At 54.6% G+C, this 12,094-nt stretch overlaps 1 protein-coding gene across 1 annotated transcript; it reads left to right on the top strand.

Annotated features, from left to right (window-relative positions):
- The first annotated feature begins 1,367 nt into the window (after window positions 1–1,367).
- On the top strand, window positions 1,368–9,791 carry KIAA0513 (KIAA0513 ortholog). The gene is given in 13 exon segments (XM_010189279.1): window positions 1,368–1,564; window positions 1,566–1,694; window positions 2,255–2,354; window positions 2,710–2,783; window positions 2,914–2,984; window positions 3,477–3,684; window positions 4,081–4,121; window positions 4,648–4,726; window positions 5,041–5,118; window positions 6,839–6,868; window positions 9,171–9,251; window positions 9,540–9,634; window positions 9,742–9,791. Coding segments are annotated over 13 exon segments (1,233 nt in total).
- The last annotated feature ends 2,303 nt before the right edge of the window (window positions 9,792–12,094 follow it).

Here is a 12,094-nt window from a genome sequence, read left to right on the forward strand (position 1 = left end):
AAGGTACGGCTCAGGGAGGGAGGCACACGCTGCAAAGTGTGACTGTGTGAAGGTCCTTTGCATGCATCCCGGCCTGCATCCCATTAAAACACAATTTGGGATGGTCGGGAGGGAGGAGACAGCTCTGAGCCCAAACCTGGGGGTGCTGGCGGAGGAGGTCCCTGCTCCCCCCCTGCAGAAAGGGGTTTTACAGCTGCCTTAGGGTCATCCATGAGGTGCATCCTCATGGGTCCCCATGGGCACATCACCATGAGGGGAGCAAGAGCGGGGTTTGGTGCTGGATGGGGGAGCAGGGTGCCAGCACAGTGGGGCGGCAACCGGTTGGTGTTGGGTTCATGGGTTTCTGTCCCCTAGGAGGTTTTCCTGCAGTGAGGACCAAGGTGATGAGGGCTTTTCCCAAGGAGGCTGCTGAGCTGGGAGGGTGCAGCTTTGTGCCTCCCCCTTGGTCCTGTGGGTCCCAGCACCCCAAAAGGGCCCTGAGGAGAAGGAGGGCACTGCTGGGAGAGCTGCAGCCGGATCGTCTCAGCCCTGAGCTGGGATATGTGTTCTGCCTGGAAAAATTGAGATGTAATTTCATTTCCAACTCCTTTTTGATGGGTGGATTGGACATTGGTCCTTTAGGGTTTGTGAGTCTTTGAGCTGAAAGAAATCTGGGGGTTTTTTAGCTCTGGGGATGGTTTTCTATGTCCTGGGGTCACTTCCCTGGAAGGCAGCAGGGCTGCGCTGCTGGGTTTCTGTTGCATTCAGCACCTCCTTCCCATTCCCAGTTTAACCAAGCTGGTTAAACACTGGGATGCTCCATCCCAGAGATGGTCCCATTTCCCAATGGGGTCAGGCAGACCCGAGAGGAGGATGCTTTTGCGGGAAAATCACCAGTGTGTTTGCCAGCTGCTGGCTCACTCCAGCCCTGTTTTGCCCGTCAGGCTGCGAGATGTCACATCCCAAATGTGGCAGATGGATCTTGGGCTCAAATTGTCTCTTTTCCTACCCTAAAGGATGGAAAATCCGCTTGGACAGTGCAGAAAGCACAGGAGCACTGCGTGGGTTTGCTTATTGCCGTGGCTGACGGAGAGCAGCCAGCTCTGCCCCGTGTGTCCCTGTCCCTCTCCACTGCTGGTGGCCACCTTGGGGACTTTGTAGGTGGTGGCCTATGGTGTCCATGGTGGCGGTTCCCTGGGGTCCTCTCCTCACCCTTGTCCCCTCTGTCTTTCAGATGTCCTGTGATAGCCAAGCACCCTGCAGAAGGACCTGCCTGCCTTAGCCAGCCCCTCGTCCCCATCCCACCAGCGATGGCCCCGACGCCCCAGTGAGCGGTGACAGGACAAGGACCGAGTCCCCCCAACACTGCCACATCCCCTGGGACAGCCATGGAGGCCCCCTTGGATGTTCCCATAGGGAACCTCATTGACTTCGACGCCGAAACACCCACCTGCATCCCCTCGGAGCCCTCTCCCTCCGCTGCCCCCAGCGGCAATGGGCACTTGGGGGACACAGGGGACACGGCTGGGGAGGAGAGCGATGCCACCGAGTCGGCGGACAGCGAGAACGACATGGGCGACTCTCCCGAGCTCCCGCCCCCCCTCCTCCAACGAGTCCTTCTCCTCCAGCCAGAGCACCGAGTCGGCGCGGGATGAGGCCACGGCCGAGCGCCGGGACTTCATGCGGCATTACGTGGAGAAGATCTTCACTGGGGGGTGAGCGAGCAGGGGACATCCCATGGGATGGGATCCGGCTGCTTTTCCCACTCCGGGAGCATCAGTTTGTGTCCTTCCCTGTGTCTTTCTCCTGGCTGTAACAGCATCAGATGCAGGATATGATGTGCACTGCTCTTTTGGGCACATCCCAGCTCATCATTCACCCCCCCCACCTCCCCTCCCCTCTTATTTCCCCCCTTCTCATTGTGCTGGGGGTCTCCAGCTCCCGTCGGGCATCTCCGCTGCCACTTGTACCGATGCCAGCAGCCTGTGCTTGCCCCAAGGCTCTGCCCCCCCCCAGCCCTGCATCCCCCCCATCGCTGTGGTTTCGGTGAGGCGAAGGCTTAGCGCGTCAAGCGGGATCGAGCAAACGGAGCGTGACGAGCAGGGACAGGGGCTGTTTTGGCTCTGGGGCACAGAGCCTGTCTCTGGAGCTCAGCTTCTCCTCAGGCTGGCCTTGGCTTTTCCCTTCTCCCTCTGCCCTCGCTTTCCCCCCCTGCCAGGGAGCAAAATAGATGGTGTTTTGTTTTGGTTTTTTTTTCTATATTTCCCCATTTCAGGGAGGATTTGGACCAAGAAGAGAAGGCCAGGTTTGGGGAGCTCTGCAGCGGTGAGAACGGGAAGGGCAGGGAATGGTTTGCGAGATACGTGAGCGCCCAGGTAAGGGGAGAGATGGGCTATGGGGCGGTGGTGATCCCTGTACCAGGGCTGTGGAGCAGCCTGGGCAGGAGGCTCAGGCCAGGGGAATTTGGCAATACCCCAGAGCAATATTTTTGGAGGAAGTCAGGGAAAGGAAGATGCAGAAGTGAATAAATGCATTTTGAGGCAGTTAAATGCGTGCTTGTTGTGATGTGGGAGAGCAGCCATCTGATTTATTTAAAATGAAATGCCATCCGCACTCAGAAACATCCAATTCCCTAAATAAAAAGCAATTCAGAGAGGCAAACCGGGGTGGGTTGAGGTTCCCCCAGCCACCCTGCAGAGCTGTGCTGAACCCTGGGCTTTGTCCCTGCAGCGCTGCAACTCCAAGTGCGTCTCGGAGCAGACCTTCTACCGCCTGGTGCAGTCGTTTGCCCTCGTGCTCTTTGAGTAAGTTGGGGAATTTTTGGGGTTTGGTTGTGACCACCAAAAGCCCCTGAGATCAGACCCATGGCTTGGGGAATGGCAGCAACCAGGAGGCTGCTGCGGTTGGCATTGATGGGTGTCCCCTCTGTTTCAGGTGTCACCAGATGGATGACTTCAGCCCTGCCAAGAACCTCATGACCATGTGTTTCACCTACTACTACGAGGGTAAGAGGTGTCTGGAGCTTTGCTTGTTCTGGAGACCGATGGTGAAGCGTGCTCTGAGCATGAGGGATGGGTACCCAAACTTGTCTTGCTCTGGTTAACTCTGATATTGAGTAGAAAAGAGCCTCCATGGCTCAGGAGTTGTGCAAACCCACTGGAGACAGTGGTGGTTCATGCTGATGCTGGTTTGCTGTTGCTTTTGGCCAGAGATATTTGTATGTGGCAATCCCCAGATGTTCCCAAATGTGAAACCCCCAGCCTGGAAGCACCTTGGCTCATTGCTTGATGTGTGATCGTCACCCCTCCATAGGGGCCTGGATTTTCTATCCAAAACAGGGGGAGGATAATGACCTACAGCAATTGGGATGGGAGGAGGGGTTGTTTCCATCTGGCTCCTGGTCTCCATGGTGCATCCTGTAGCTGGGAGCAGGTCCCTAAAAGCTGCCAGCACCCATGGGGCCAAATGAGCAGCATGGGGCCACAATTTGCCCGCAGGCAAGGCCCACACGTTGCCCTTGGAGGCCAAGGAGAAGCCGGTGGGCAGCATCGACTCGTACCTGAAGTCAGCCAACAGCTGGCTGGCGGAGAAGAAGGACATCGCTGAGCGGCTGCTGAAGAACACATCTGCCAAGACGGAGAACGTCAAGGGCTTTTTTGGAGGCCTGGAGACCAAACTGAAGGGTCCTGCCACCAAAAAGAGCGAGTGAGTACTGCTCTGTTGGGTGGGCATAAGGTGACCAAGCCAGAAGGCTCCTGTGTGTAGGGCCACCATGAGCCAGGGGTTATTATGGCCATGAGAAGATGGTCTTCTAGCCTGCTCCCATGCTTCGTACTTTGGTCATGGGGCACCTCATGGTTTGGGAGTCCCATGTCTCTTGGCCATGTGGTTAAGGGAGACAGCGCTGCTACTTTGTGGTCTTCTGCATCAGCTTTGTGCTGGGGTGGGTGTCACAGCCTCTAAGCCACCTTTCTGGCCCTGGGGACAGTGGCATGGGAAGAAGGGGTCTTTCAAATGTCGGGGCTCCCCTTGCCAAGGGGAACAGGGTTTTGCTATAGGGGATGTCAGGGGGACGGACTGACACTCATTTCTGTGTCACAGCGAAGGTGAGGACAAACCAAAGGAGAAGCTGAAGAAGACGGGTGAGTGGAGCCAGCGTGGCTGGAGTAGGCATGGCCAAAGCATCCCTGGGGAAGGAGAGAGGGTTGGAAGTGGTCTGAGGTGTGGGGTGAGGAGAAGGGCAGAATGGTGCTGTCTCCTCTGAGCTCCTAGAGAAGTGCCCCAAAGGAGCCTTCCCAGCTCTTTGCTTCAGAGCAATCACAGCTCCTGTCCTACAAGAACTTCTCATGGCACCAGGCTGCAGAGGTTTGGGCATCCACTGCCTCTGAGCTTTTGTGCTGCTCCAGCCACCCCCCTAGGAGCTGTGTGCGCTGCCGAGCCAGTGGTTCAGTCCCTCGAGCATCCTCCTGCATGTCCCATCCTCCTGGGACATCCATGCCTCAATCAGAGCCAATACCTGCTCACAAAGGGCAACCAAAGCTCCTCTTCCCATTGCTGGGGATGAGTCTTTGGTTTGCAAACCTTGCCAAGCAGCAGGGCACAAAGTCTGGGCATGGTGGGAAGGTGGGAGTCATGCAGACCTCATCACGTAACCGTGTGTCCCCACAGTTTCTGTGCAGAGCCCGGAGGAGGAGAAGAAAGGAGAGAAGGTCTACCTCTACATGCACCTCAAGCAGCAGCCCATCTGGTAAAGCCTGCCTGGAGATTTGTCCTCTTTGCCCACACCTTTCCCAGGCTTCCATGAGCACTTTTAAGCTGCTACCTCCCCTAAAAGAGGTGGCCAGGGCGTCTGCATCCCTTGTGCTAGCGAGAGGATGTTTGCAGACATACAAGGAGCTGGCCCAAAAATGGGCCGAATCTGCCAGATTTGCGTAGCCCCCTCCTTGAGTCATCTCCTGGCCCCTGGGAAGCGGCTGAGCTTGGCCCTGGGAGGACTTGGGGAGAAGCTGGGGGAGACGGGGGGTGGTCATCCCCAACACCTCCCTCTGTCCCTCCCCACAGGCACAACCTGCGGTTTTGGAACGCCGCCTTCTTCGACGCCGTGCACTGCGAGCGCAGGAAGCGGTCCCCAACCACCAGGTAGGACGTGTCCCCATGGGAGGAGGAGACACCGTGTCCCCTCCAGCCCCACAGCATCCCCTCTGCTCCCATGGCCCTAAATGTTACTGACCACAGGAAAACGCTCTGGTGTCCACCCTGATAGCAAAGCTGTGGGGACCACTGGGATGTGGGGTGGGTTGGGAAATAATCCCTTTCCTTGGCCGGGTAGATCTGCATCCTCTTGGGGATTTGGGAGCAAGAAGGTGATGTTCATCCTCTTGGGGATTTGGGAGCAGGAAATGGATGTGCATCCTCTTGGGGATTTGGGAGCAAGAAGGTGATGTGCATCCTCTTAGTAATTTGGGAGCAGGAAATGGATGTGCATCCTCTTAGGGATTTGGGAACAGGAAGGTTCTCTTGCTCATTTTGCATCATTTTTGCAAGCCCTAGAAGGGTGTCCAGAAGACCCAGCCAGGGTTTAAGCTGTTGGTGCTTTGTTTGTGAGCAAATCTGGGAGTTTTTGCCTCCTGGGAGGTGCAGCGGATGGGGAGGGGATGCCCTGGAGGGCTATGGGGACAGACCCGGGCAGCAAGCAAGGGCGAAAGCTGGAGATGGCAGCGTGGTCAACCCCGAGGGCTGGGAGGATGGGGATAAACCCTGCAAAGGGAAGAGGCTGCTCATTTTGGGGGGTGGCTGTGTGCAGGGAGCGGCTGGGTGCCTGGGCATGGGCACCCCATGGGGTGAGATGCTCACTGGCGTCATGCCCATCTCTTTCTCCCCCACAAGGGAGAGCAATTCCCTCCCCTCTCAATCAGTTTTCCCTTCTCCTGCTACATGCCCATGTGGTGCTTTGAGGTGTTTTGGGGTGCTCAGAGCATCTGAACATCCCTTTATGAGCAGTGATGGCCCCTCTTGAAGCATCCAACCCTCCTACACCCCCCCTAAAACCTGAGCGAAGCCACAGCAGCCCTGGCTCATACCACGGGATGCTCTGCCAAGCTCCGATCAATCTCTGCTTTCTCCTTTATTGCTTTTCTTCTTCTTTTTTTTTCCAAGCAAGCTGCCGACAGAGCCTATTGAACAGTAATGTAACCGTAACTGCATTTGCTTTGATTAAGCCCCAAATTAGCAGCAGCAAATGTCTCACAAGGACATACGCCACGGGGCAGCTGCTCTCTGCTCCCAGTGCCTTTCTCAATTAATCTGATGGCTGAGCCTGCACAAACGAGCCCCGCTAACGAACGCGCTCTGGGACCTGCAGCCTGGAGTGCCCTGAGTATCCCAGGGGGGTTGGGAGGTGGTGGTGACCCCCACTTTTAGTCCTCTGGAGAGGATAACGGAGCCCACTGGGTGCACTGGGATGCTGCTGGTTTGGGATTCAAAGCCCTGGCAGGAGCTGGTTGGTGAGGGCTGGCGTTCCCTGGGCGTTGACCAGGGACAGTGCTTGGTCATGGTCTGGAGGGTTCACAGTGATGGGGTTGTGACCGTGCCCATCTCCATGGGGTGGCCAGGGCATCGTTGGGGTCCCCATGGGGCTGCAGGCAGAGCTGAGGGGGTTTAATCTCCTCTCGGTTGGGGGGACAGGAGGGAATGGGGGGAAGGGACCAGAACTAAACTCCTCTTTTTCTCTCTCTTTCCTCTCTCTCTGCCTCTAACAACCTTCTCCATCTCTTCTTCTCTCCTTTCCCCTCCATCCCTCTGTCTTGCATGACCGTTTCACGCGCCACTTTTGTCGGCCCCGTTTCTGCTGCCGCTCCAGAGGGAACACTGGGGAGGAAGAGGAGAAGAGGTGTGTCTGTCCCCGTACTCCGGTGCTTTAGTGTCCAGAGGCCGGCGCTCGCTTCAGGTCCAAATCCTGCCCTGGGGAGGGGGATAACATGGTTTTTGGAGGGGTCTGAGAGGCCCCTCTCCACCAGAGGCTGCTGAAGGTTTGGCTTCATCTGCATCAAAAGGGCCGGAAAGGTTGAGATAAGTTCCTCTTTAATGAGGATTTTTTTTAAAAGAGACTGGTTTCCAGCTGTGATATTTTACTGGGGAAGCCGAGGGCTTGCATTGGGATGGGTCCCCTGGGCAGGTTTTGGACATGAACTGAGTCTGTTCGTGGTGAAAGCATCCCCCCCATCCCCATCCTCCCCGCTTGCCTCCTGCCTTCTGCTGCCGCACAGAGGTGCTGGGGATCCTTTGCCAGCTGGAAAAGCTGCGCCTTATATTTATGACTTTTAATGCACAGTTGTGCTGCCATCCCTGGATATAAATTAAAAACGCAACCGGGGGCTGCATGTCACGATTGCCACCGTGGCCCCAGGGCTGCAAAGCTCAAAACTGGCCACATCCATGCCAAAAAATGAGCGATCCAAGCCGATCTCCCCAATTCTCATCAGAGGCTTTCCTGGGTATGCTGAAATACTGGTGAGGTGTTGGCACAGCCCATGGGGTTACAAACCCTGTGCTTGCCCCAGTGTAAAGATGAAAGGGTTTGAGTGGAGCCACATGTGGGCTTTTCCCCTTCCCAGGCACGTTACTAAGCCAGAAACACTGCGAATTCTTCTTGGGCACTTTGATAATGGGTTGTTTTGTTTTTTTCTCCCTCAAAAACATAAAAAGACAGGAAAAAAAATTTGTTACAAACACATTTCTTCTGTAATGGGCTGGTGAGATCTGTGAAGTTTTGCTTCCCGATTTCAAAGCCTCTTAATTTGCTGCTTCTCCTTTCTTTTCCAGATTTGGATGTGGTTTTTATTTGCTATCGTGAGCTTTATCTGGGAGAAATTACACCTTTTTTTTTAAATTAAAAAAAAATCCTTTTAAATGTATCCTATAAATTTCCAGAGCCCTATAAATACAAGCAGCTTTGGTGTGCCCAGGCTGACTCGTGGGAGGACGGGTTCTGCTCCATGGGGTCAGCCCAATCGAGCGCTCCCCTTTTTCCACTTCCAGCATCACAAACCTGCCCTGGGGCTGTGCTGTCCCCCCCCAAATTTCCCACCAGACACCCTTCATCTCAGCCCCCATTTCCTCCCATCCCGCTTGGTGCTACAAGCACACATCCTGTTCCTGGTGTTCTCCTCTTCCTTCTCCTCCATAAAGCTGCTTTTTCTTCTACCTATCCCTGTTTTTCCTTGCTTTTCCTCCTCTCATCCTTGGCTGTAACCTCACCTGATTTCTTTTTTGGGAGGGGGGTGGCTTCACCCTGGAGCTGTAGTTTCCTTGGCGTGCATGCACTGAGCCCCCCTGCCACCCCCTGAGCATTGCACTGGGGACATGGCTGTGACATGGGCTTTGTCCCCGATGCCCTCCAGGTGGGACAACCTGGTGAGGACCCCCACCACTGCTTAGGGTTGGTTGCAAACATCTAGAGCTTAAAACCCCTTCCTTTAAGGCCACGCTGCGGTTGCATTTGGTGGGGAGCCGAAGCGGAGTCGGAGCATCCTCAGCGCTGTGATTTTAGCCGTGGGGAAGGGTACGGGAGCCCCCCACGCTGTTGGATTGGGGGAGGTTATGTTTGGGGCACAGCTTGCTCGGCACTCTGCTGCACATGTTGGTTGCAAACATCTAGAGCTTAAAACCCCTTCCTTTAAGGCCACGCTGCGGTTGCATTTGGTGGGGAGCCGAAGCGGAGTCGGAGCATCCTCAGCGCTGTGATTTTAGCCGTGGGGAAGGGTACGGGAGCCCCCCACGCTGTTGGATTGGGGGAGGTTATGTTTGGGGCACAGCTTGCTCGGCACTCTGCTGCACATGGGGGAGAGGTACCTGGTACCCCCGTGGTACCCACCCAGTTTTGGGGGGGATGGCAAATCCCAAGAGCTGAAATCCCCCATGGATCCTTGCTGCACCCCCCCTTGCCGAAGTGATGGCGCTGCAGGTGAGACCCAAGGCCTTTAGGAGAAAGCCAAGGCTGGAGAAGACTTTTTTCCTGGAGCATCTCTTGCTTTGCCCCAGGGTATGAGATCTCTGATGGATGCAGGCGTGGAGCTCATCCAGCATCGCCCGTGGGTGGGCTCTGGGTGCCCTCCTGGGGATTGGAGTGGCGGGGACACAGGCAGGGGGGTCCCTGGGGTGACAGTGGTGCCAGATGGGCTCGTGCCTTGCAGGGAGAAGTGGTGCCACATGACGCAGGAGGAGCGCGACGACAGCCTGCGCTTCAACGAGAACATCACCTTCGGGCAGCTGGGGTGAGCGGGGCAGGGGGACCCCACCAGCATGGGGTGGGGACATCTTATGATGGTCCCCTGCTGAGGGGGGGACACCTTATGATGGTCCTTCACTGGGGACATCCCATATGGTGCAGAGGATGCTCAATGCTTCTCCCTGGGACCCCCTGCATTGCAAATCCAGGACCTCGCATGCTCTCCCACAGCCGAGCATCGTCCTGGTACCCAGGATGTGGGGAGGAAGAGGAGGGTGGGAGAAAGCAAGATCCTGGCTTTTCCCTCACCACGAGCATCTCTGTCCTTCCTCAGCACCTTCATTCACAACATGCTGGCCTTCGGCCTCAACAAGAAGCTCTGCAGCGACTTCCTGAAGAAGCAGGCGACCATCGGCAATTTGGATGAAGGTAGGGGTGACCCTGGAGGGGTGCATACCCCATCCTGGTGGGATGGAGCCTGCCTGCTTGGCCAGGATGCTTCAGCACCCTTCCAGGACCTTTTTCTCTCTCTGCAGAGCAATACAAGCTGCTCAGCGACCACATCGAGCAGATGGCCACCGAGTAGCTGCCTGGCCGGCAAGCTGCGGCAGGGAGATGCTGGCCAGAGCAGGGGGGAGCGGAGAGGAACCCACCTCCGGGGCTACCTGAAACTGAAGCTGGGCTACTTAAAAAAAAAAAACCCCAACAAATCACACATACAAGCTGCAATAAAACCTGCATGATCATCTACCAAACTTTAGAGCCATGCCAGTACAGCCTGAAATAAATAGGAAAATAGAAATAGGAGCCAAACAGCGCCCTCCGCTCCCTTCGCCAGACCCTCCCGCATCTGTTTTCGGAGTCGAGAGGCCCAAAAGCGTGTTTTGTCAGTTAAAGAGAAAAGCAAAAAGAGGAGAGCAGCCGAGACTGCCTCCAGTTTGACCAGTTCCCTCCATACTGAGGCACTGGGCACAGGCAACGAATGCTTTCCTGATGGAAAGGATTTGCTCCAACCTGCATCCTGGAGCATCCCATCCCCAGGTCTGTCTCCATTCGGGTCTTTCCCGAATCCTGCTTTGTTTCTTTATTATTATTAATTTTTTTTCAAACATGAGAGGAAAAAAAAATGTTTAGCGGTGGAATATATATTATTTGCATGTGTATTTTTCTAAAATAAAATAAAATTAACAAAAAAAAATAAGTCCATAAAACCTTCCCACTTGGGACTGGGTGAAGGGTGGTGTGAGAGAGAAAGAGAGATTGGAATAAATTCTCTTAAAAATTAGTTTCTGTTGTGTGTTTGGATCAGATGGATCAGCCTCAATGGTCCCCGGTGCCTTCCCCATCTCAGTCCCCCCCCCCCAAGCTTCTCCCTTTTGATGACCCATTTTTTTAATAAGGAAAAATTGATGCACCTTTTAAAGAAACATTATCTTCTGCCCCGCAGCCAGCGAGGCACACAAAGGAGATTTAATTTTTATTTTCTTTTCCCCCACGCGCTCAATCTCTGCCCGTCGCAGTCTGACGGGAGAGCTGGGATCCTGCTCTGGCCTCGGGACATTTGATTTCAGTGTATTTAAAAATCAATTACTCAGTATTATCTTATTAAAAAAAAAAAGATGTTCCCTTAGATTAATGTGCTGGGAGCGTCATCTCAACCCAGGCTTCAGAGACCGCATCCCCTCCGGTCTCTATGGCCAAGCTGAGCGCTGGTTTCTCTCTTGATAGCCCAAGAGCAGCATTTCACAGCCACATTTCTCTTAGGAAGGAGCTTGCCCTGCTCTTTCTTTTATTTAATTACCCTCCTCGGAGCGCTCCACAAGTTCACCATGAGGCCACAGCAAGAGACAGTGAGATTCTAGGCCACTTAATACTGAGATGGGAGGCCTGGTGTCCCCATCCTGTCCTTTGGGTGGTGGTCGTTGAGCCCATTTAACCCTTAATCTATGACAAATGTGCATTAAAGGGGACAAGGGGAGGACAAGTGTGACAAGGGGAGCTGAGGGGTGGCACCCAACCCAGAAGGGTCTTTGGTAGAGCTGGGCCCACCCTCATTTTAAATCCCCAAAGGTGGGTTAGCCCTGATGAGATTTGGGTCCTTGCGGGAAGACCCTGGCAAAGGTAAGAGCAGTATGGGAGGAAGAAGAGGAGGAGGAAGAAGAAGTAGAAGGTGCTGTCCCCCTCCCTCCCTCCCTGTGGGGTATTAATTACACCGTCCACACAACAGCTTTAGGAAAGCTAATCCAGTTTGTGGATGATGCCACCCATCCATCGCACCCAGGGATTGGTAGGGGCCTGGTGACTGCTCCAGATCTGAGCCTCTCAGCCCCCTCTTCCCTCCCTCGAGGGATAAAAAGGACATTTTCTTGCTGGGCTCTGGGGGTTTTATTGCGTTTCTATTAAAGCTGTTTAAAATCTTCCCATTGTAGCAGTGTCGGGGAGTGATAAGTATTCATAACGGAGGGGATTCAAGATGGGTTTGGTTGTAAAAACACCTCTAAGCTGGCTGGATTTATGGCTGTTAAATCATCCCTTTGCTCGTCTGTCACAGCCTTTTCAGATGTTCATCACCGAACAACAGCAACGTTTGGGGCCATAATTTGTGTGGCAGCGTGCAGAGCGAGAGGGAGGGGAGTCCTCGCCATCAGTAACTAGCTCAGGATTTATGGACACCGTCTCTTAGGCTTATTTTTTTATTATTTCTCTGGAGCAGGAGAGGCTTTGACTCTCCCTATCCGCTCTCGTGCTATGGCCAGCTTGCTTGGCCAGCTGGAGCCAGGCAAGGGCTGCTGAATTTAGAGCCGTGCCAGAAAGTTTGACAGCATCTTTTGGGGGAATTTTGGGGCTGGTCCTTGCCCACAGCCGGCTCCGCAATGCAGGGCTGTGCCT

Source organism: Mesitornis unicolor, unplaced genomic scaffold, assembly GCF_000695765.1.
Source record: "Mesitornis unicolor isolate BGI_N332 unplaced genomic scaffold, ASM69576v1 scaffold28937, whole genome shotgun sequence".
Classification (NCBI taxonomy): Eukaryota; Metazoa; Chordata; class Aves; order Mesitornithiformes; family Mesitornithidae; genus Mesitornis; species Mesitornis unicolor.